Genomic DNA, 26,490 nt, shown 5'->3' on the forward strand with positions numbered 1-26,490 from the left:
ATATTATCTTACTTGCCAAACAATTTTTTTCTTCCTTTTATATTGAGTGTCCTTAAGGTTGAAGGAACCATGAAACATCACCAGTAGTGTTCATCAAAATATCGAAGAAATCTTCAATGTCAGTGTAAAGTTTTTGCCATGTGTATGTGGCGTATATTCTTGTGTATATTATGCATGTTCATATGTGTGTGAATGCCTGTGTAGAGCAGAGATTGATATGAGGTATCTTCCGATTTTGTTTTACTCTGAATTTTTTAAGGCAATGTACTTTATTTGAAACCAGTGCTTATCAATTCAGCTAGCCTAACTAGCCAGTCTTCCCAGAGGATAGAGCTCAGATTCCAGGTGGACAGCCATGCCCATCCTACGTTTAAAGTCCTCATGTGTGTGACAAGCACTTGATTGAGTGAGCCATCTCTCCAGCCCCTAAATGCAATGGGTTATTCAACAATAAATGAACATAGTTACTAAAGCTGTGTTATCATCCCACAGTAGAGTGATAAAGGAATTATATGATAAGATAGAAAACATTAACTGTTTTCCCTTTCTATCTTTGAATTCTAGGAACCCTGAGAGTAACTTAGAGTAAAACGGACATAAGTTCATACCGTATTTTATATAAAATGTAGTTTTAAATAAAATACTTTAACTGAATGTCAACTAGTACAAAACAATAACTTTGGAAACTATATTTCTTGTTCTAATTTGTAAATGAAACTTTTCATAGTTTTTCAATAAAAGGAAGTAAAATTAGTCATTGAAGGTCCCATATTAAAAGTGAGCATGAGTTGCAGCCAGTAGACATGAAGCATAATTATTTGTTCTGTTGGGGAGAAAAGAAAGCTCCAGGCCTGGCCCTGCTTCAAAGGAAGGATATTAGCCTGGTAGGGAGGAGGTGCTGACTGGCAGACATCCATATGAGAGTACACTGGTGATCTTTCAACAAAACTGAAAGACAATTTAAGTTTGCAACATGCTGGATTTTAAGTGCAAAACTTTCATTCTGTTCCAACTAAATACTATGTTCCAATGTACCAAAGTGAGAAATTCAGTGGCAAAACAAAAAAAGAAAACAAGCATGCAAACTTCAACCTTATGGGCCAAGGCATCACTCCAAGCAGAGGATCCCGAGTACCAGATGTGCTGCTGCGCCTGTGGGGATGGTGTTTGGAACTTATCTGAAGTGACAGGGCTGGATTGAATTCGGCAGGAAACCTTTTGCTCATCTCCACAGAAGAGGGCTTGTCCCTGTAGAATATGCCCAAGAAGAACCGACAGTAATTGGGAGATAAAGGCTCTGTGTGTTCAGTGTCTCTCCTTGTCTTTGATTTCCCATCTTCAGGCACAAGTCAGCGCCACCATCTAAGTTGGTGAAGGCAGGGTTATTTGGGAGAAGCCACATATGAAGCCCAAGGTCTCATCCCCTCACTGCACAGGATTCTGTGTGTGGTGTAACAGATGATGTTTTGCTTTTCATTTAGAACTTGGTCCTTGTTCACACAGGGAGGAGAGTCTGTGGTCTCCCCTGAGCCCTTGTGGAGAGCGGCCCCCTCAGTCTTGCTGGGTGTGGCAGTATCCTGGCTCAATTAGCCCTGCTTGAGCAGCACTTGACAACACTCTCCAGGACATCAATTAAAGATGTCAGGGGGTGGGCGGGGCAGCTGTGTTTTTACTAACAGGCATTTGAAGGATGGCAGAGAAATTGTCAAGAACAGGTGATTTGGGGTTCTTCAGAAACCAATATTTATTTTTCTTCTCATTATTGTAATCATTTTTCTAACTTCCTGTGATCTTAGTAAACTTCTTGGTTTTAGATTTTTATCAACAATAACATTGAGACTCAATGATTATCCGATAGAGTAAGCTCTGTATACATTTGCTTAAGTTAAAAATAAGTGAGAGAAAAATATCTTATAAAATTGAACATAGTGAAAATTTGAATTAAGGATTTTTTGTTAAATTATTTATCCTTAATCAAAACTTAATGAAGGATGAATCAAAAGAAGGCTTGGGGAAGCTGGACCTATGCTGTGTCTTCATTGTATGTCAGTGATTATTATTTTGCCTAAAAGTCTTGATTGCCTTGAATCATGTCTTTTACTCAGAAAAGAATTCTAAACATAAGTGACTTCTATTTTTTTCTCCTAAAGTACAAATAATCCATATTAAAGTGTTACAAATGTTTATCTAAATTTATTAATATAGATGTTTTATATGGATTATTCAGACTCAGTATTATTTATGTGGTGCTAATATGACTAAACATTATATTGCTAAACTGATAGATTGACATTTTAATTTACATATCCACAAAGTTCTTCCATATTTAAATACTCAACCAGGAGGTTTACAATTGTGAGATGTATACCTTATAAAGAATACTATAAATTTTCATACATGTTTATTCACAATGCACAATCATAATTTTCGCTCATTATCATGTTGTTCTAGGCCAGATGTTCGATAAAAAGCACAAACGCTTTCACTTGACACTACCAGCTATCATTTGATGAGGAAGATGCAGAAGCTTAGAGAGAGGAGATAACTTGTCAGTACCCACAGTATAGACCTTCATCAAAATCTTTAGGCCAAACTTCTGTAGAAAAAAAAAAAAAGAAGACTAGCTGAAAATGTAAGGTTGTCTATATTTGTAATTGCAAAAATACCCAAGCAAATCAAAACCTTATAAAGATATGCCACACTGGGAAGTGAATTTCCTTTAGAATGGCTATACATATTTTCAAATTGTACATTAAAAGCAAATGATAAAAGAGGAAGATAGAAATTGATTAGAGGGCTTACCTTTGCTGAAAAAAAAAAAAAAAAGGTTAGTTTTAGTAGGGAGTACGCAAGGACTAAGTCCTATGGGCTTAGGCACACACTGAAAAGACTGCACAGCTCCACAAACATAGAGAGTGTATTTGTCTGATCAGCTATTCACTCAACATCAGCTTTTGTTCTCATTTTTAATAAAAAATGAAATTGTACAGAATCAAGCTCATATTAGCGACTTATTCAAAGTAGGAAGGTTCATCATGAATTTTGAATTAAAAATAGATTTAGCCTAATGTTCAAAAATTACCATCTCACAGCAGAGTACAATAACTGATTATAATGAGACCTTAGTTACCATGTTAAATTATTTTAATATACTATGATCATTAGGGTTCAGAATTATAAAATATATCCATTTTGCCTAAGTTTCCATCACAATATTTTTTAAATGCTGGGTCTAGAATAAAAATAATCCATTTTTTAAAAAATAATCCATTTTAAAATCCTCTTTCTTGTGGTTATCAATGAAATCTATGAAGCCATCTTGACATTTCCATCTTTTCATTCATAAACTTTTCTAAACTACAGAATCATTGTTTGATTGCCATGACATTTTAGGTAAGGAACCTTTCTCATTTAATAAGCATGAATCTACCTGAACTTACCAGACAAATTTGAATTTTAAAATAAAAATTCAGCGCATATTTTCACAAGTTTATGAATGTAGTAACAGTGGAATGTTTCTGAACTTTTTATGTGTTGGTACCATCTTTTCCCTCCTGCCTGCCCCCATTCCACAGGAAGCCCTCAGTGGGGTTGCTGGTAAGAATTCCTTATGGGGTGGGAGCAGCAGTCAGTTATTAGGAGAGGCACTTCTTCTGGGCTTGACATCCCAACCTGTGGCTCTTAGTCTTTCTGCCCCCTCTTTCGCAAAATTCCCTGAGCCGTGCTGGGTGAGTTTTAAATTTACTTCAGTTATGAGCTCCTAGGAGCCTCTGCATTTCTATCTCTTTCACCACATGGTATGTAAGTATCTTCAGGGTCTATCTCTTTCACCCTGGCACTGATTGTCAGGCTCACCATGGAAGCATCACATTTTGTCTCTCCAGTTCCTCTGTGGTTTCACCTGGGCCTTGACTGAGATTTGTGGGAGATTTTATCTCCTCAGGTCTCATTACCATCTGAAATAGAGAAACAGATTCTCCAATGGAGACTGAGCCAGCATAGATAAAATTGGATAAGTGTTATTAATTTAGGGAGATTATGGTGGATGTAGTACCTCTTTTGGTCAAAGACAAGTGGGAGCTTGAGATTGGAGAGTATAATCTTTCTCTCCATAGGATTCAGACCTGGTTCTCATTTCCAGATATGGGTTGCTTTCCTCTGAGTGAATCTCTTAGCCAACCAGAAAGACATTGTATGGTAGTCCCGAGACAGTAAGCTAGTTTAGTGCTAGAAAATGCTACATGAGCAACTGGGGGAAAGTGTCCAACAACAGTGTGAGCATCCTGGGGTCTAAGCTACTCAGAAGCAAACTTCCTGAGCAATTTTTACATAATGGTGCCATGACCAGGATTCATGTCCACCTTGAAGGATTATTGATAATGTGCAATGGGTGTTTTGCTGTACACATGAATTCATCCATGTTCTTAATTCAATTTATTAATTTTTTAATTGAATGATACCATTTCTTTACTTCATGCCACAGTAGTAAGGCTGTTTCCTTCTATTATACATTTAGTTTAGTTGTAGCTAATAGTTCAGTGAAATAACATTATCATAAATTCAAAGAATAGGCAAAATTAAATTTAATTATAAATGGAAAGGTTCGTTAAGAGGTTTTTTTAGTGAATTTTTATTTCTTTTTTAATTAATTTATTTTTTTCTCAATTTTTATTAACATTTTCCATGATTATAAAAAATATCCCATGGTAATACCCTCCCTCCCCCATTTTCTCCTTTGAAATCCCATTCTGCATCATATCACCTCCCCAACTCAATCAGTCTCTCTTTTGTTTTGATGTCATCATCTTTTCTTCCTCTTATTATGGTCTTGTGTAGGTAGTGTCAGGCAATATGAGGTCATGGATATCCAGGCCATTTTATGTCTGGAGGGAGCACATTGTAAGGAGTCCTACCCTTCCTCTGGCTCTTACATTCTTTCTGCCGCCTCTTCCGCATTGGACCCTGAGCCGTGGGAGATGTGATCGAGATGTTACTTGGTAAGCATGTGCCACCATGCCTAGCTTAAGAGTTAATTTTATTGCTTAAGGAAGACTAAAGTATTTTAAGGATATATCATCAACTCTAATCCTGTAAGAAAAACTATACTAAGCTACTTAATATTAGGATTCAGATTAGACTGACAGCGTATATAGTAATTCATATCTTCTTTTTGGAGAATAGGCCTTAAATGGCCAAGGATGATCTAGATCTCCAGGCTGATCTTGAACTTCTGATCCTCATGTCTCCACATCCCGGATGCTAAGATTGAAGACATGCATCACTGTGACTACTGTTTTCTCTTTTTATCTCACTTTTCAAATAGAAAGGAATGATTATTTTATAGACTGACAGTATGGGAAATACAAAGTATATAAATATTCAAGAAAACATCAATTTGTATTAAATGCAGCAAGAGTTTTCATGTGTCCTCTAATAGAGCTACATAATTAAAAGTCTTCAAATAGGGATATTAATTTTTTAAAATTATTATTGTGGACTGGAGAGATGGCATAGTGGTTAAGCACTTGCCCGTGAAGCCTAAGGACCCCGGTTCAAGGCTCGATTCCCCAGGACCCACGTTAGTCAGATGCACAAGGGGGCACACACATCTGGAGTTCGTTTGCAGTGGCTGGAAGCCCTGGTGCACCCATTCTCTCTCTCGCTCTCTCTCTGCCTCTTTCTCTCTCTGTCACTCTCAAATAAATAAATGAAAAATAATTTAAAAAAACTATTATTGTTTCTTTGAGAGGAAGAGAGAGAGAGAGAGCGAGAGAGAGAGAGGAGAGAGAGAAAGAAAAGGGTGCAGCATAACCTCTTGCTTCTGCAAATGAATGCCAGGCACATGTGCCCCTTTGTTATCTGGCTTTACTTGGGTACTGGGGAATTAAACCTGAGCCAGCAAGCTTTGCAAGCAAGTCCCTTTAACTGCTGACTTAAGCCCAAGGCATTCAATTTTGAATATTTTATGATTTAGAATTTTCTTCACATATTTATGGTGGGTTTATACATTCACAAAGAAAGAGAAAATCTTCTTATAAATGAACCTTTCCTTTTTTAACTAGACAATAAATATATGAGGTGGTGTCAACACTGGCCCACCTACAGCAGCTCACTCCTGCTTGCTTCCATTCACCTAACCCTGTACTGAGACACTGAGAATGACGACTCTCCACGCAGAGCTTGTTGTTCTTTGCATGGGCATAGCTTTGGTTCTTGCAAAACAGTAGGCCTTCTCTTGAGGTTAAGTGAAAAGGACTTCTCGATATGAATGCTTATGAAGTTTTATTCTGTATTAAAGCAATGAAAGTAATCAGACTTGTGGTGAGGCTTTCTATCGTATTACATTTTATTGACTTCTCCATTCAAAGCATCATTATTTTATAAATTTGCAGTTTTGCACCAATGAGAGAATCTTACAAGAAACTGTCCTTCCAAACCTTCATTATAGCTCCTTGGCTTGGATCCACTTGGTACACGAGATCTTATTACCAATGTCATTTCCATTTTGTTAGTGAAGTTGTACATTGTTAAACATGCATTTTATTGAGTGATAAATATATTTTCAGGGTTTAAAAGTTAAAAATACAAATCAGATGTGCTGAAATTTTCTTTTCCCACCCTTCACTTCTAAATATTTTACCTTCTTTATTGTAATTTTTTTAGTTTCTGGTATGTCTTTTCAGAGAGGATTTTATGTACATGTAAGCACATTCTATCATGTCTTCTTTTCACAATGTAAGGCAAACACAGCTCTGAAACTTGTTCCTTTAAAAAGCCTTCTCTTTTGAAAACACTTTTTTCCTTTGTACTTATTCTCAGACACATTTTTTTTTTTTCAGGTTGTAGCTATATATAGTAAGTATTCTTTTTTTTTTTTTTTAACATGGCAAGAGGGAAATCTCACCTTGAAATATGTCATACTTCTAAGTTATGTTACACAGAATCTTGAACCAACAAAAAGTGCAGAACATATTTGGGGAATATAGAATATTTCAGAATATAATGATTCTGTTGCCTAAAATGAATAGTTCCAACTAGACATGTTTGAAAGAAAGAAAAACAATAAGTATCTAAGTTATGCAAGTCAGTTAAGCAAAACAAAATAAAATATAACATGAAAATTACTTTCTACAAATAGACCTGATATAACTTATTGGAAGATATTTACTGAAATCCTATTGTAATATTAAAGTTTTTAAAACTGTTTTTATTGTTTTATTTAATACATTTATTTATTCGACAGAGAAGAGAGAGAGAATGGGTGCACCAGGGCCAGTAGCCACTGCAAACAAACTCTAGATGCATGTACCACCTTTTGCATCTGGCTTATGTAGGTACTAGGGGATTGATCCTGGGTCCTCAGGCTTCACAGTCAAGCACCTTAACTGCTAATCCATCTTTACAGCCCTACTATTAATGCATGTTAATATAGTCACGTAAGTATATTTTAAATAAATGAAATAGAGTTATGTCATGTGTATATATACAAAATCTCTCAAAATAATTATTTTTAGTAAGGTCATCTTCTTTTAGCAATTGAATGTTCTTTAAAAGAAAAGTCAATGCCTGGAGAGATGGCTTAATGGTTAATATGCTTGCCTGCAAATCCAAGAACCTAGACTTGATTCCCTAGGACCCATGTAAGCCAGATGCATTAGGTGGCACATGTTTCTGGAGTTTGTTTGCAGTGGCTGGATGCCCTGGCATGTCCGTGCTCTTTTTCTTTCTCTCTTCCCCTCTCTCTCCCTCCCTCCCTCTCTCTCTCTTTCAAATAAAAGTAAATAAAAATAAAGCTAAGAAAAAAGAATCAAAGAAAATTCAAGGCATCCAAAGAAAGCAGGTGGAACATTGACTTACCTCCTCATGTAACCCTCTTCTCTCAGCATGTGACCACCTCACCTTTGACCCTTCAATCCTAGTACACAATATGTAACTAAATACCTACTGTTAACTTTAAAGACATTCATTTCTGAGTTTAAAATATTTGGTTATTTAATTCTTAGGTTATAAAGACAATGTTTATTTCAGAGGGAATGAATGCATTTTCCCAAAGATACTTGAGATATTAGAAGAGACATTATATTTTACTGTTCATAGACAGTTTTTAGAGGGAAAGAGCAAATAGTTAATATTTGGTGATCATGTGAAAATACACATTATTGAGGGATGATCATTGATAAATATGAACTCATATTTCCCTATTATTAAAATTTACCAATACACTTCAGTAAAGATCATGGATGTTTGGTAGGCTTTCCAGGAAATTTTATTAAGCGTGATACATTTCCAGGTGAAGAAACTATGCCAGCTGGGAAAATGGCTTAGTGGTTAAGGCATTTGTCTGTAAAGCCTAACAACCCCGGTTTGATTCCCCAGGACCCATGTTAGCCAGATGCATAAGGGGTTCTTGTATTTGCAGTGGCTGGAAGCCCTGACACACCCATTTTCTCTTTTTCTCCATCTCTCCCCCCCCCCGACAAATAAATAAATAAATGAATAAGTAAATAAAATAAAGGCAAAACAAACAAATAACAACAACAAAACAAAAAAACTCCTATGTCATTGTACTCAGCAAGGTTGACTTCTCTATACAAAGAAAAAAAAAAGTAAAATGGAAGATGCTGGTGGGTTTTATATGTCCAAGCATTTTGAGATTTAAAGTGTAGTAAGTCTTTAAACTGGAAGTAAAGGATGTGCCAGGAAAAAAAAAAAAAAATGAAGTGGTTGAAAGACTCAGTAGGTAAATGTGTTTCCGCTTGTTACTATGTTTACCCTCCCTGGCTGGCCGGCCAAGGTTTGCTTAAGTGCATAACAAAAGAATAAAGGAGGGAGTTTTTTGTTTTTATGTTCCCTTTAAACCACCACATTTCAGAAAACTTCTTTCCTTTCTCACAAAAGAAGCAGAGGTTTGAATAAAACACATGTTGTTTTCTTTAAAATATATAATTATTTTTGAGAAAAATACATGATAATTAAATTGTATTATGGGAACTTGATGATGCTTGTGCATTATTTGTTGTCTACCGTGGTTTGTTTATTTTCACAAAGTATGCGGAAAAGTTAGGAGTGTGGACTCAACAATAACTTGAGAAATTGTACTTTTTACAGACAAATAAAAATTACTAAGCACTTTGGGTACTACTCACTGTCAGTGGTATAAAAGGAATTTTCCAAAACAGTTTCAGTTTGGTTTTTAAGACATCTGCATTCATAAAAAGTGCTTAGATATGATACCAGCTTCCCCTTTTCCTGCTCAACTGTCAAAACATAGCGATGCTTTTTGGACATTTATAGTAGATGAGTAACAAGATTGCTGCACATTAATAAGCGACATTCAGAAATCATTCTGTGGCAAAGGAAAGCGTGAGGAGAGGAGGGCTTGGGGTAGAGTGGAGAGGTGGTAGAGCGTATTTTAATCAGCCAGTTTAAAAAGAAACAAGTTACAGTCTAGATTCGCATACACTTCGAGCTTCTTGTCATGTAGTAATCAAATAGAACATTTGCCGAGAATATAGCATGTCAAACTGCATCTATTGCAGCAAAATTCATGACAGCAAAGAAATACTGATATTTTGTGATGCTGACGTATACAAATGTCAGAATGGGATGAGTGAGAATGAGGACTCTGCCGACATGTGGAAACGATTTGTTTTAATACTAAATTTCTTAAAATATCATCTAGCTCAGTTAAGTTGCAGTCCCTGTTCTTGTGCAGAAGAAAATTGACAAGTGTCTTCTCAAACTCAACTCTTTTCAATTCCGATTGCAGTGCAATTCATATGTGCCCTCTTTACTGAAGCTTCTAGTGACAATGGTTACAAAATATCCTGCTAAGACAGGAGAAATAAGTGAAATTATCAATTCAACAGAATCAAGTTGAAAACCCATGAAGGTATTGTAACACATGCCTGTCTTATTCAAGGGCCTGCTGAGTGTGAGGTACAGGGGACAAGAAGAAGCCATTGTAGTTTGGGAGTAACTAACATCCCTGACAAGGAAGCTTAACCTTGACCTGCTTCTCTTTTCTACCCTAATTTCATCAGCAGGGGTGAGATTACTTTGAGACCCTGCCAATAGGTAATAAATAACACATAAATTCCAGGACACCCTTGCACTGTAGGGTGCCCTAATGTGTAATAATCCTTAGACTATTGAGTTTATCACTTCTGACATCTGGCAGTGACTTGGCATTGTAATTCATGTTGATCACGTACATCACACTGCTCCATGGGAAAGAAATAACGAACCAATATTGCCTGGATGTTAGGACAGGCGGGTATGACAGGAAGTCACGGCTGAGACCCTGCACCTCTGTGAGCTGTGTGGTTCTAGAAGGCTGTAAAAGCTAATGCCTTCAGATAGGACTGATGATGTGGGTGGAACGGAGTGATCTAAAGTTACATGGAGTGAAATAGCATATGAATATTTACTTGATATATTTCTGTTATTCAAATGGACACATAGAGCTATAAATAGAATATGAATCCTGAAGTTTGAAACAAAATATATACTTTTATATACTTGAAACTTAAAATTGTACTTAATAGTATTGGATTAATTTTTATAAATGAGTATAAGTAAATGTTATTTCATCCTTTTAATGGCTTTTAATAGTCAATGAATGAAGAATGCATGAAAGGAGAAGGGGGCATGGATAGAATGAAAACTAGTGGTTCCAGGCTGTACCCTACAAACCACCTGCAGCTAGACTTCTGGGCACCTACTTCTTTAATTTTCAGAAAACTTAAACTTGAGGCTCTCAGGGAATGAAGTCAGACTGAAAATCTTGGAGGAGACAGATGACTATTTGAAATCACGCTATTGATATAAATTCTATAAAATTTTAATTTATTCCTGATTTGTTTATTTACTTATTTAAGTAATGTACCCAGACCCAGATATTAGGAGAGTGAGGTCCAATATAAGCTATAACAACTAATCTGGGCTCTCTCCTTGTCACTGTATTGAGTTATCCTATTTAATGTTGTTGTTGGTTCAGTTAGCATATATAATTCTGGATTTTTTATTTAATTTAATTTTGTTTATTCATTTATTTGAGCCAGGGGAGAAAGAGAGAGAATATAGACATGCCAGGTCCTCTAACCACTGAAAATGATCTCCAGACACACGTGCCACCTTGTGCATCTGGCTTTTGTATGTACTAGGGGATCAAACTTGCATCCTTAGGCATCACAGGCAAGTGCTTTAACTGTTAAACCATCACTTTAGCCCTGTATTTCTGGATTTTCAACTGAACTTTATCTTCTAGTGGCCAAAGTTATAATCAAAGGCTGTATTCAGTCCTCAGTAGGACTTGAAGACAGTCACTTTGGAAGGAGCACAGATATTTGTAGGTCAGGGAGTTTTCATATGTATGAAAGTAGCATCTTAACTGTCTTTTACTCCATACTTGTAATTCTGAACACTGTCCTCACTCCTACATACTATATTTGGCATTGTTTCTGATTTGCTGTTTTTCTTACTTTTGAGGTTTCTGTGATTCTGGAGACATCAATCTCACTTGAAAAATTTTGTGGACATGGCTCTTTAAGGGAGAGGAAAAGAGGAACTGATTAAACATTAATTAGCCTCAATACACAACTTCCTTATAAACTAATGGGTAGGGTATGCAGATCCTGTCAAATATCAGATGCTGGGCTTTGCCAAAAATAGGACTTCCAAGTGTTGAAGGTATGCCAACTGCTGGCTCCTTCACTGCAAAGCAAAGGAAATGATTGCCAGAGACAGGCCTGGAGTCTGCCGTGGTCAGATGTCACCAGTTTGCAGTGCCACATGCGATCCAAGAGTTTATGAATGATCTCAACACTTGGTCCCCAAGGAGAACATATGCATTACAGAGGTTACGGCTACAAATTACAGAGAGCACAATGTTTCCATGCAATTTCTAAGAACCCTTCAGCAAGTTTCAAGCATTAATGGAAACATTAAGGAAGACTTGGCACCCTTAGCAGAACTTCAAATTATACTGTGGGTGAGGACAGAGCAGGGCTAAAAAAAGGATTCAAGAATAAAGACTTGGCTAAGAAACTCAGAGCTGGCCATGCCTCTTGCGTGAATTGTGTGTTTGTGTATTTTATTCCCTGCAGAATCCCAGGCTGCGCAAAGTGCTATGACTTGAAAATGAGCAAGTCACAGGGCATTCTTGTTTATTCAACACGCTCCAATTCATACTGCTGGTTTAACTGGACCATTTGCTCAGTGAATGTGCTTATGCAGGGAGTCTTAGTGGAGGTGGGGGGTGGTTGGAATTGTCAGCATGCTATGGGGGTGCCAGGGTGTCAGCTTGCACAGCAGTAGCGGATGTCTCCCCACTGAGCAATTTCTTTCCCATTCCCCTTCTGTGCAAAAGAAACCACTCATAATGTGACCCCCACATATCAGAGAGTATTATCTTTGTAGCTGGTGGCTAACCGGCCTGACCATACTTTGTGTTGTTATACTAACTATAATAAAATAATTTCTTATATGATAATGTTTTGAAGAATTTTTATAATTATTTTAGTTCATGCAATGTTCAGAGAAGTGGGTATTATTGTGCTGTATCCATGGATAACATTCAAATGGAAAGGGAGATTTAATTTAAACAGACTTTAGTTTGAATGGGAACTTACCTAGAAAGTTGAGATCACAGTGTTCAGGACTGACGTCCTGTAATGTCACCAGGAACCCAAATTTTACCTTATGTTCCCCCTTCTTCCTGGAGTGGCTTTCCTGACAGGTAGAAAGAAAGACCTGAGCTTCATGCCAGTTGGGATTATGTCTAATCTTTGCCCATATTGAACTTTGAGGGTCGTACTGTGACATTGATAGGACTGAAGAAATAATGTGTACAGTTGCCGAGGTGACCATTCTTTCTGTCTTCTGTTAGATTATCGTGAGATTTAGTATCCTATAAAATATGTATGCTACCAGTTTTGGTACATACATGTGCACATGTGCATGCACGTACACACACACACACACACACACACACACACACACACCTACTTTCTCAGCTGCTTGAAATGTCTGGTTTTCATAGTACAACATGTGAAGAGTCAAGACACAGAGTCTGTCCTTTAAATCCTACAAACATAACTTTTTCTTCTAAATGACATTCTAAAATTAAATTAAAACATTGTGGTCTACACTGTATAATAAAAGATTACAGTATGCTTCTTGGAATTCATCACTGTAACCAACCAATGAGCAGTATTTGATTTACTCTTGTGAGGTCCTTCAAGACTGGGGCCTTTTGGAAGCCTACTGTGTCTGGTTTAAGTTTACAAAGAGAAAAAAAAAATAATAACTAAATGAGTTGGAAGCTGAAATGGAAGGATCATTGCACTTTTGAGAAATGAATAATCAAAAGTAAGAGAACAAAGGGACAGCTGGGAGATACCTTCAGGCAGAAAAACCATTATGTTATAATGTAAACTGATAGTCAGTCTTTCCTCAATGTGGTTGGAATATGAAGTTACAGATACATTGATGATGAACTTGTAAATATAAATAGGGATTCAATTGTAAACAACACTTGAAATTATATTAAATAGATAGTTGTACCTTTACCACTAAATGTGTGAGCAAAAAAGAAACAAAAAAAAGTCATGACCGTATTTTCTTTAGAGCAAACTTATAATAGCAGCAACAAAGAGTTTAATTGTTTCACAGCAGTTGAAGGAAGATACAAGAACATTCTGAAGGAGGGCCACAGGAGCAGCCTGAGTAGAGGACACATCAGTGTAACAGAACATTGCAGAGTACAGTGTCAGGCACACTGAGTGCAAATCCTAATCTTACCTGACATAGTAGGATAGACAGTCTTCAAATGACTTACATGGGATGCATACTACCATTATTCAGCAAAGTCTATCTCTTAGAGTAGGAGCTTTTTATATTTTATTTATTTATTTGTGAAGGACAGGGAAAGAGGGAGGGGAGAGAGAGAGAGAGAATGGGCATGTCAAGGCCTCTAGCCACTGCAAAGAAACTCTAGGTGCATGTGCCACCTTTTGAATCTAGCTTTGCTTGGCTATTGGGGAATCAAACCTCGGTCCTATGGCTTTGTGGGCAAGCACCTTAAACATTAAGCCATCTTTCCACCCTTCTTTCTTTCTTTTTTTTTTTTTTTTCGAGGTAGGGTCTCACTCTGGTTCAGGCTGACCTGGAATTAACTCTGTCATCTCAGGGTGGTCTTGAACTCATGGCAATCCTCCTACCTCTGCCTCCCAAGTGCTGGGATTAAAGATGTGCGCCACCATGCCCGGCCCACCCTTATTTCTTTTTAAGTAGAGATTAAAATGTCTTCTTGTGTGCCTGTTGGTTGATCAAAAAAAAAAGAAAAACTTTAAAAATATTATGGAAACTGGTGGTATAGCCCATTAATAGAGCACAACTGGGCTGGCGAGATGGTTTAGTTGTTAAGGCACTTGCCTGTGAAGCCCAAGGACCGAGGTTTGATTCCCTAGTGCCCACGCAAGCCAAATGCACAAGGTGGCACATGCATCTGGAGTGTGTTTGCAGTGGCTAGAGGCTCTAGAGTGTCCCTTATCTCTTTCTCTCTCTCTTTCATAATATGTTCTACTCTCTCTCTCAAATAAATATATAATAATTTAATAAATAATAGAGTCAACCTTAGAATACATGAGGTACTGAGTTTATTCCCCAGCACCAGAAAGTAAAATCTTGCTGCAAATGCACTGAAATATGTTAGGGAGCTAATATACACACGAGATAAGCATCTGCTTGAAACTCAAGTTAAGTTTTCTACATAGAAATTTGGATGTAGCTGTGACCTAAGCCCTTGTGGCTTATTTGCAATGAAACACATTCTACCTGCAGGGAGCCTGTGTGCAGTGTTCTCTTACTTGTCTGTTGTTTATATCTCTGAATTCATGCTTGTCAGTATTGTTCCCATTTAGATTAGCTTACTCTTGTCCAATTTAATTTGTGTAGGAAGGCTTTGTTTATTCACAGGTATACATGTATATTTCTATCAGAAATGTCTTTCTATAGGCTTTTCATGTCTAATTACTTCACTGAGGGGCCTGTGTGCTCTAAGTTTGAGAAATGTATCCTTCAGAGTTCATGTATGGTACAGATTTGCATTACTGTTATTGCTAACTTATTTTTAGTGAACTAACAGAAAAATGGGTGAGCAACAATTTACTTCAATTGAGTCTATAAAAATAAAGGCCAGAGATCAACTGATTTGGGACAGAAGGGAGAGATGGCTCTTTGTGAAAGAATAGGGTTGTAGATAGAAAGAGTTCTAGGTATAAGATATAAAATTACAACTAGACCTAAACCTTGTTTAAAACATGTTATTAATAACCTATTGCTTTATAAAAATTGCCACAAGATGGGCTGGAGAGATGGCTTAGCAGTTAAGCGCTTGCCTGCAAAGCCTAAGGACTCCGGTCCATGGCTCAATTCTCCAGTAACCAGGTAGGCCAGATGCACAAGGGGGCACATGCATCTGGAGTTTGTTTGCAGTGGCTGGAGGTCCTGCCACACCTATTCTCTCTCTCTCTCTCCCTCCGTTTCTCTCAAATAAATAAATAAATAAATAAATAAATAAATATAAATAAATAAACTGCCACAGCACTTCTGGTGATTTGGGTTCTCCAATGTTTTTGGAATAAGGTCATCAGCTTATGCCAGTGGTTGGAAAGAAGTCGCCATCAGGCCTTCATTAAACAGGCTTCTCCATCAGATAACTTGGTGTTTTGCCACAGCAGCGGCACAGGAGAAGAGGAGGGCAGAGGCACACAGAGAAAAGAAGAAGTTCAGTTTTCAGAATCTAATCTCAGAAGTGATAAGCAATTACTTCAAGTTTTATTTGCAAGAGGGAGAAGACACTTATTTTACAGAGAGACTCAATGAAAATGTAGTCACTAAGCACAGTGACTTAGCATTACACACCGACACCCAAGAGCATGTTACAAGTTGCGAGAGTACGGTACCAATTATACCATTACCTCATCCTCCTCTGACTGCACGGTCTGAAAGACTGAATTATAGTTGATGTGAGGATGTTAGAATTCTTTACTTCATGTGCAAATTAGAGTCATTTTCCTTTTTTAAAAAACACATATAACTACATGTTACATTGTTTCAGAGTAGCAGTCCTTAGAACTTGTTATGATATTTTTCTTCTTTTTGTCTACCATATTACAGCACATTACTTTAAAAAAATAGATTGTTGCAAATTGATTTGACACTGAATCTCAGAATGATTTGCAAGGGTCTTAAGTAGCATTTGAGCTAAGGCTTTTCTGCATGTCATCTGTTAAGAGACAAGATCTGGGAAAGGGCCTTCAACTGGCCAGATGTGCCCTTTCAGAACAGAATAAGGTTTGCCAACACACCATTTGCTTCCAAGACCGGATATTGTGGGGTTCATCACCCTGTTACCATATTTTTGCACTCCTTAGCTTTGCATAAACAGACAGCTGTTTTGCATTTGGAATATAAATTAGTCACCAGCTTGCTGTCCTTGGAAGACATACCTGCAAGAAGGAACCATAGTGTTAACCCTTCTCATTGCCTGTGTGTGAGTCACACTTCAGCGCACACCCCAGTCACTTCATTCAGAAGTCGGTTCTTTTGCATATACATCACACCTTCCCTGCCTGTTAGATAGGGGAGCAAAAATGTGCACTTCTCAGTGCCAATGCGGAACACATTTCCTCCACAAATTAATCAGCTTCTGAGCTTAGAATGCACAATTCGTACTGTGTGCCTTCTTGCTGCCCCTTCAATAGGAAGCAAGTCTCTGTCATCTCCTTAAGGGGCTTGACTTCATTAAGATGGAAAGCCGTGTTAAAGGATGTATAGTGACGTGAAAAGAACACCCCGAAATGTCACTTTGTTGTCTCTCTGGGCCTAGGTGCAGGGCAGATATCTATATTTCTAGAGACTTGGTACAACAAAGAACCAAAGTGCTGATGTGGGATTCAGAATAGAACAGACAAGGAATCTGGCTTGACCTAATACACGTTTCCATCACATGATTGTACAACTGCTACCATAGACTGCCCAAATGTTGATTCCAGGCAAATAAGTACACACACACACACACACACACATACATACATAATTATTTTGAGAGATTTTGTGTATACACACACACACACACACACACACACACACACACACACACACACATATGCATACATACTCATTCCCCATGTACCACAGTCAGCAGTTAGGAGAGTCACAATTTAAATAGGCTGTTTCAAAACACAACACAAAATAAAACATAAATGAATGTCATAAGAACTTGTCATTATTGGAAAGTTAAAGTGAAATATGGAAGTGGACAAGTGAAAGCAGTCAGTAAACATGGAGACATTGACTAGTCTGAACTACTTATTTAATAGCCCTAGCCCTCATTTTTCAAGGTGATACAACTTTCTGCAGTCTGATAGGGCATGTCATTTCCTCCCACTTTCCTTCTTGCCACCAGCAGAAAAGCGCACGCTGATGGATAGGTGACATTTGGAAAGCTAGGCACGCCAGATTTTTGGAGGTTAAAATGGAGGTCCAACCTGCTGTTCTTCTTATTAATGGAAGGAGGGGCTATTCACACAGGCCAAATCGCTATAAGGAATATCTGTGCTCTGAATGTCACGCTGCCCAGATGTCACTCGGCAGGTGGAGAGGCAGAGAGAATGAAAACATCACCCTGTGGACGTGGATACTAGTGTGTGGCAAGGGTGAACAATGAGTGTCTGCCGATGTGCAAAGGAGACAGTGTGCAGTGTGTCTGTATTCAAGTCACACGAAAGATTCTTGGAGCTCTCATCACACTTCCCTCATAGATGGACACACATACATGCTCACTGACAATGGAAGTGTGGCTTGCTTCAGGTTTTAGTTTATCTTGAATATTTATATCAATGTATTTATGGGACTATTAGTGTATGTGTTTTTTATTTATAAACAATCAAAACACATATTGCATGAAATGCCCCATACCTTGTTTGGTTATTACATATCAATCTATATATCACAAATACCACCCATTTCATTGCTCTCAGAATATCGCTTTTAAAATCGGATTGTAGAACTAGAGTGTGTATATTCAAGCATTTCTATATCACTGAGCTTTTAAATTGGATCCATAATATTTTACTATGTGCGTGACTGTGTTCCCAGGAAGTATCTAAACATTTGTTACTAGAACAAGTGAGTAGCATTTGAATTTATGCTTGGCCAGGCAAAACTAAAATTTCCATTAGTGAGTATTTTTTTTACTATGCTTATTTCTTTAGTGTTGCGAGATGACTTCAGGCAGAACCCGACAGATGTGGTCGTTGCAGCTGGAGAACCTGCAATCCTGGAATGCCAGCCTCCCCGAGGACACCCAGAACCAACCATCTACTGGAAAAAAGACAAAGTTCGCATTGACGACAAGGAAGAAAGAATAAGTGTGAGTTACACTGAAAGACTAGCAAAAACAGTCTTCACACTAACAATGATGTATTTTATTCAGTATTTTATTAATAAAATTGTATTTTAATGCTTATCGTTTATACTCTATTGAAATGACTGAAAAACAAGCAAAAATTGGGATGAGGCTTCCAATATGCAATTATATAAGTGTGTTTGATATATTAGTAGTAGTTGAGTTTATAACAATTATTGGTTTCTATTGTCAATTGAATCACAGGAGTGATAAAATACTGGCGATAGTCATCAACCATGTTAAGTACATTTCATCTTGTATAATTCTTAAAGTTTGAACAGGAAATAGTCTCATATTTTTCTAGTTTTGCAATTAAATAACTGGCATTTATATATAGATTCATTTTGAAGCACATTTAATTGATACAGATATAATTTAAAGACCAATAACTGATTTTTCAGTTTAGGCCATTTAACAAATATTCTGTGTCCAAGGGAATTGCTGATTAGAAACATCAGTCAAATAAGATTAAAAATTAAACATCAAAAAAACCTTATAATCATATAGAGCAAAGGGCATGTGTCATTGTTTTATGTTTGAGGAAATATATTATGTGTATATATGAAATTTGCAAGTGCTGACTAGATCCCAAAGATACAATTTGCATTTTATATTCTTGAATGTTATATATGCCATATATATATATATATATATATATTCCAAGACTCAAGGTGTCTTAGTTAAAATAAATCTTTAATTTAACTGAGAATATATCCCATTTCATCAACAATTTATACAACTGTAGTATCATTTATATTTATGTGTTAAAAATAAGGATTATAGCAATGTGCTTATTGAGGTTGCAATAAAACTGATAGATGATGTAAAAGATAACAATATTTATTATTTTTCTTTTTTAAATTAATAATTTATGTATTTGACAGTGACAGACAGAGAGAGAAAGAGGTAGAGAGAGAGAGAGAGAGAGAGAGAATGGGCACACCAGGGCCTCCAGCCTCTGAAAACGAACTCCAGACGTGTGCGCCCCCTTGTGCATCTGGCTAACGTGGGTCCTGGAGCATTGAGCCTCGAACCAGGTTCCTTAGGCTTCATAGGCAAGCGCTTCACTGCTAAGCCATCTCTCCAGCCCTATATTCTTATTTTTCTGGCTTTGTTATAAACATGAATAGCTACACTGCCAAAGACAGTTAGGTCTTTAGTGGTCTGATATTGGGTACCAGTCTTTTGAAAATGTGCTTTCTGACTTTGATGTAAAACAAACCACCTCACATTTTGTTCTTCTTAAGCCACTTTATTTAGATTGGTGGTGCCTCAGCATGAACATTAGGCTTTCATAAGTAAGCTTGATTGGTCTGGTCTCTGTTAAAGTTTTAAAGGTATGCAGGTCACTTGCACTAAATGATCTAGAGCATCCTCATGTATAGAAAGTAGCTGACTCAGTGAGGTCTCACTTCTCATCTTCTGTCATTGGAAGGCTGCCTACTCAAACTAGGTCTAGGGTCTTGAGGGTCCAAATGAAGCCAGGGAGTACAAGCCCTAATGACTGGCATCATGTTCTCTGATGAAACATTTGATTAGTGCCTTTGGGCAAATCAGTTCATATTGATAGGCTCAGCTTTAAGGAAAGGAAAAATGATCTAGAAATGTTTTATTTTAACATGTCCTTCTATTATACTAGATAGAAAAGAGTACATATTTGTGTTGTTGTTGTTTATTTAATATAAAAGCAAAAAGTTGCGTCGATTTCTTTATTTTAACCACATGACAAACTTTGGAGCTGGTACTGTCTTTGATACCATACCTATTTATGTTTTACTCATCTAAGAAATAAAAAATAATGCAGAAAGTTGATTGTTCTTACATTGTATCACTTTTGTTAAGATTAAGATTATTGAATTGAGTTGATACAAAGAAAGGACAGAGAAACTTGAGTAAATTTTGACTGATACAGTTACTGACAATTATTTCTCAAATTTTTTTGTAAACATATTTTAATATATTATGTTATCCATTGGAGCAATAAATGGTTCTTGGGTCAAAAAAATAAGGACTTGAGAAATGGCTCAATAGTTAAGAGCATTTATCATAAAGTATGAAGGCCTAAGAAGGCCTGAAATAGCCTGTGTTTAATTCTAGTATCCAGATGAAAAGCTAGGTGTGGCTATACATACCTGTAGCTCCATTTCTGTGGGGAGTCAAGACAACTGAATCATGGAGGCTCACATGCTATATTAGCCACGGTTTTCTAGAGGAACAGAAATAATAGAATGAATTATGTTCAAAAGGTCATTTATTAAATTAGCTTATGGTAGTTGAACAATAGCAGTCTTCAGGCTTGAGAGTTAAGGAACCCAGTAGCTACCCTGTTCACATGGCAGTCTCAACCCAGCACTGAAGGCCTGTAGGCATTTTGGAGAGCAGCTGGTCTTTAATCCATACTAGGAGGCTGAGGAAACTAACCCAATGCCGATGAAGGATAGCTGCAAAGAATCAAGGCATGTACAAGTGAAGGCACTCACCTATAAGCAGCAGCAGTTACTGGACAGGAATGTGCTCTGTGCTCCCAGAGCTTTCTTACATAAAGCCCACCACCAGGAGTGCCGCCCACTGTGAGAACTCATTCTGGAGGAAGTATTTCTCCTTCACTCAATTCTTCCTGGAAGCATCCCTAGCGACCCAACACAGAGGAATGTCTCTGGATTCTTCATCAGATCAAGTTGACAAACGAACTTAACCATCATACACACTAACTAAGATTGGCAGCTCCAGGTTCAGTGAGAGAACTTATTAAATATCAGAGATTACAATCCCAACTCATTACTTTAAAAAGTTCTCTTCATTCCAACCTTGATTCTTTACTAAAAATGACTTCTTAAGTGCAAATAAGATGAGACAGTGGTGATTTTCACTAATTGACGTGTAAGGTACACAAGTGCATTTTCTTTAACTAGCCAATTATATTATCCAAGGTAGATTTTATTATTGTATTTGTAATGACAAAATGATAATATCAGTTCATCCCACAGAATCCCATTGTGAAGACTGTGTTTCCATGGAAAAAATAACAACAGTAAAAAATTGTCCTGGCAAGAGAGAGGAAGAAAATTTCACTGACAAGGGAGTAGACTAACTAATATTGATATTTAATAAAGAAAGAGCACAGAACTAAGATAGTGAGAATATTTTTCATCTTAGATATAGACATTTCAAAGTTATTAATTAATGATCTTTCTTTCCTGTTTCTCTCTTTTATTATTAGTATTTATTTTATTTTCATAGATCCGTGGTGGAAAACTGATGATCTCTAACACCAGGAAGAGTGATGCAGGAATGTACACCTGTGTTGGCACCAATATGGTTGGGGAAAGAGACAGTGACCCAGCAGAGCTGACTGTCTTTGGTAAGACTCCTTAATCTTACAAATTTCTGTTGTTCCACAGTTTAGAGACTGGATTCTAGATGCTCTTAGAACTCCCCATGTCAGTAACTCTGTGAAGCCATCAAGCCTGTGACTTTAATGTTCTTTCTACAATTAGAAAAAGAATTTAAAGCACAGACGTGGACACATGCAAATTATGAAAGATTTTAAAAATATTTTACTTGTTAATCTGAAAGAGAGAGAGAGAGAGAGCAAGAGAGAGACAGAAAGAGAGAGAGAGAAATGAGAGAGAATGTGGGCATGCCAGGGCCTCTAGCCACTATAAATGAACTTTAGACACATGGGCCACCTTCCGCACCTGACTTACATGGGTAGTGGAAAATTGAATATGGGTTCTTTAAGCATGGCAGGCAACTGCCTTTTCCACTAAGCCATCTCCATAGCATGGTTATTTATTTATCTTTTTTTTTTTCCTTAAAAGAGAATACAAGAAATACAAGAAAGAGGAAAAGCAGAAAACCTCCCAATCTAAGGATGGGTTCCCTTTGCCACCTGGAATGGGTCTCAAGGGGAAAATGCAGGGAAATTTCATGTGTCATCTTAGAAAAAGGTCTTTTTATAAATTAGATGGCCAGTTGGGATAGCCTCATTGCCAAATTCAAATACACATGAAGAGCCTTTGCTTGTTGGTGGAATGAGGAAGACAGCACAGACTCACAAAGGACAGGGACAAGTCTGGGTAAAGTTCAGAAAGGACTTTTTATAAAGAACCACAAAGCTGGTTCCTATCACCATCTTGGATTAGACTTGAGATTTGCCAGGGCATGGGAGCCTTGTGTTCTTTTGGGCGTGTGTCTCTCACTGCAAACCTATAAAGAAAGTTACCTAGCTCCTAATCTATATAATCCCCACCTCTGATGCTGAATACTAATTGTTGTTAGGGAAAGGGGAACCATGACCACGTGGAAGGGAACTTATCTAAAAATCCCATAAAGGAAAGGTTTCTTCATTCCTTGTGAATGTCTCATCACAATATGTGTGTAGGTCTTTTCTTTGTTCTGTAGTTTATTTATTTGTTTGTTACTTGAAGTTTGGGTAATAATTATAAAAATAAACAGTAAGAACATTATGATGGCTGTCAAGAGAGTGGGCAAAATCAATCTTATCCTGTTAAAAGTAGGCATAATCCTATGTAAGAACTAAGCACATGACCAAGAAAAGTTCCCATCTATATTTAGAACTAAACACAGAAGCTTAAAATCCTGAACCTTTGTTTATATTATCATATTCTTTGGTGATACTTTCTTGCTAAGTGTTTAAGTCAAAGTACATAGCCAAACTTTAATTATATGTGTATTTGTTTTTTATTTTGAAGTATTCAGACAGGTTATATTTTTATTTATTTATGTATTCATTTTTTGTTATTTATTTGCAAGCAGACTGAGAGAAAGATAGAGAGAGAGAAAGAATGGGTATGCCAGGGCCTCCGTCTGCTGCAAATGAACTCCAGATGCATGTGCCACTTTGTGCATCTGGATTACATGGGTACTGGGGAAGGGAACCTGGGCTGTTAGGCTTTCTTTCTTTCTTTTTTTCTTTTTTTTTGGTTTTCCAAGGTAGAGTTTCACTCTAGCCCAGGCTGACCTGGAATTTACTATGTAGTCTCAGGGTGGCCTCAAACTCTTGCCAATCCTCCTACCTCTGCCTCCTGAGTGCTGGGATATTAAAGGCATGCGATGCCATCCCTGTTAGGCTTTCTTTTTTATGATTATCTGTGGCTCTTTAGAAGCAATTATTAGGGACCTGGTAAGAACTCCATGGCTCTCTCAGCATTTGAGCCATCTTCTGGGATGAGTGAGAGTATTGTTGACCATGTGGCTTCCCTTGGAAGCCTTGAAGGTCTTTCCTGTGCTGTGAACCTCTTCTTATAGACTTCTATGGTTGGAGTCCAAACTCTGGGTCTCCATGACCTCTCTGAGCAAGAAGATAGGTGACTTACCAGAACTGCCGAACAAGTTAAATAAATCATATTTCTGCTAGGCCAATTTGTCCTAGGAACAGGGACTGAAATATTGATTGCCTTTTAGCCCTGGTACACTCAATGCTTTTAGTTTCTACATATGGTTATTGAATACATGGAAGAACAGTTTTGCCAGTCTTTACGAAAAGTCTGATCACCTTGGTATTTGCCAAAACAGATACAGTTAAATAATTGTTTGAGACCAAGGATCTTACTGAGGAGGACCCTTAGGGAAAGAGGATCTGGGAGTGAAGGGATACAAGATGACAAACTATGGGAAAATATTTATATACATTTTTAAAAGTCAGAGTAATACCTGTGTAACAGCTTAAAGCCATTTTGTCTATCATTTAATTTTAACTGCCTTGTCACACTATAAGCCATATCTAAAATATAGAAAACATATATGTAATGTCTTTCAATATTCAACTGTTCTAAGTATAGATAAAACATGTTAACAGCCCTAATATATACATATATTCATCCAGTTTAAATTAATTACTTTGGCAAAGGGCGTAGAAAATATATAAAAACAGTCTGTCAAAAAACAAATAAGGCAGCATAAAGCCTTAGCATCTCTGTTTTAAAACATATTTTTGATTAATCTCCTTTATTCGTGTATTTGTAGGAGTTTTGACTTTCACCAAGATATTAAAAGTGTTGGTTCCATGTCAATTTAACATAATACATCTACCTAAAGATCTAAAATGTATTGCATTTCAATTAATTTACTAGGTAATAAGTACATGAATGCATGTGCAAGTATAGTCCCATACTCATATATATTTGCATTTATCAGTATATGTGTACGATTCTACTAGCTAAAGGTTTTACTACTAGAAGCATTATGAGATCTTTTTAATGTGTAAGAGATTACTATGAATTTTAAATTATTTTCTTGTTCCAGAAAAATAATCCCCTGATTCGAAGCATGATATGAAAAGATCCTTGTTTGTGTTCATTACTCCAGGACATGCCCAAACATAGCATCAAAGCCCTGCACAGGTCCCTAAGAAGCTTCTTTCTCAGTTTGGAAGATGCCATCCCATGGTGTGATGGGAGTCCCATGATGAAAGAAGCATTGTGATTCTCATTGCATTTCAAGAATTTAGGTTGTATTTATGAATATAAACCAGAGAGCAGAACTCTCTTTTCAATCAAGCTGAGTACTAAATAATCTCTGGTAATACTCCCTGTAGATACTGAGAAGCTCAAAGTCCCAAATGACAAAGCCAGGAAGAAGCCCATAATTCATTTGAGAAATGAATTGTAAAAGCACTGTTCAAAGCATGCATGTGAATTTCTGTTTTGCAGAGTCCAGACAAGTGTCAGTTTTCCCTTACATTTTAGGCAACCATCTCTAAGAGTCTCAAAATTTCCTCTACTCTATAATGAATAAAATACAGTTTTTCCTGTTAAGATATGACATTAGTGGTTATGGACATTAGTACTGAAAAACTCACAAGCATAATTCTTCTATTTAAAGAAGCATCTTTTTCTTTTTAACTACTATGAGCTTTGGAATAGAAAATCACTATATTGCAACAGTGCAGACTGACTTCAAAAGGAAATTGAAAGGTTTTAATTTCATTACCAAAGCAATTATATCTACTAAGAATGTGTCTATATTATGAAATATTTATTCTACTTTCCCTAAAGACATGACAAAAACAGCAGGAGACCCCTAATATGTCAAGAGTTATGGGCAACTTTTCAATCATTTTGATAATAGCCATCAACCAAATAGATTTGAGTTTTTCTAGAGGCAGTTTCTCTGCAAGAACTAAGAGCTAAGAAACTATTAGATATTGCGAACAACTGAGAACTGACCTGAAGGATTATATATACAATAGTGAGTTGAGGGGAAAAATAAATTTCCATTATTGATAATAAAACAACACCTGAACTCTGTAGAAAAACAGAATGTGGGAGTGAAGGCTCAAATCAAGGATTTGGCAGATGTACTTTAATGTACTATAACTCTTTCCTTGGAGAATATAAGACAAAAAGGGCATTCATTCATGGTGTGACCTCCTTTATGTCATATTACACTGCTTACTTGGATGTGTTTAGATATTTTTAAAATACACTGCTTAAAAATCATCATTAAATATTATCATTTCTTTGTTTCTATTGTTATTGTTATATATTTTCAAGCAGAGCGAGAGAGACAGACAAAGAGAGGGGGGGAAGGAAGGGAGAAAGAAAAAAACAGAAAGAGTGTGCAAGTGAGCCAGAGCCTCTAGCCATTGCAAACACACACCAGAAACTTGCCACTTTGGGCATCTGGCTTTACATGACTACTGGGGAATCAAACCTGAGTCATTAGCCTTTGCCTGCAAGCCTAATGAACATTCTCTCCAGCCCATATATTATTATTACTGACCAAAGGTTTATAACTTGATGACCTCTCACTCTACCTCCTTGATTTTATGTTCACAGAGCAGCAACTTCACCTTAAACTGTCCGCGTGCTGTAATCACTCAGAATATAGAAAGTTTGTAAAAAACCTTTACCATTTAAGTCTGTGTTTAAATTATTTTCTTCATAAAATCAATGATATTTTATGGTTTGAAAAATAGCAAAATAGCAAGAACAGCAAAGAAAAAACCTATAAGTTATTTTCCTATACAATAACGATCTACTTTCTGACTT

At 36.9% G+C, this 26,490-nt stretch overlaps 1 protein-coding gene across 20 annotated transcripts in view; it reads left to right on the top strand.

The window, feature by feature from the left end:
* Robo2 (roundabout guidance receptor 2) overlaps positions 1-26,490 on the top strand; it is a 1,359,396-nt gene that overhangs the window by 1,171,993 nt on the left and 160,913 nt on the right. For all 20 annotated transcript variants that reach the window (XM_045147698.1, XM_045147700.1, XM_045147702.1 and 17 more), the window contains exons 3-4: positions 18,282-18,439; positions 21,716-21,836. In XM_045147698.1, the coding sequence (XP_045003633.1) occupies positions 18,282-18,439; positions 21,716-21,836 (279 nt within the window). The remainder of the gene's footprint in view (positions 1-18,281; positions 18,440-21,715; positions 21,837-26,490) is intronic.

The sequence above is a fragment of the Jaculus jaculus genome, chromosome 4, assembly GCF_020740685.1.
Source record: "Jaculus jaculus isolate mJacJac1 chromosome 4, mJacJac1.mat.Y.cur, whole genome shotgun sequence".
Taxonomy (NCBI): Eukaryota; Metazoa; Chordata; class Mammalia; order Rodentia; family Dipodidae; genus Jaculus; species Jaculus jaculus.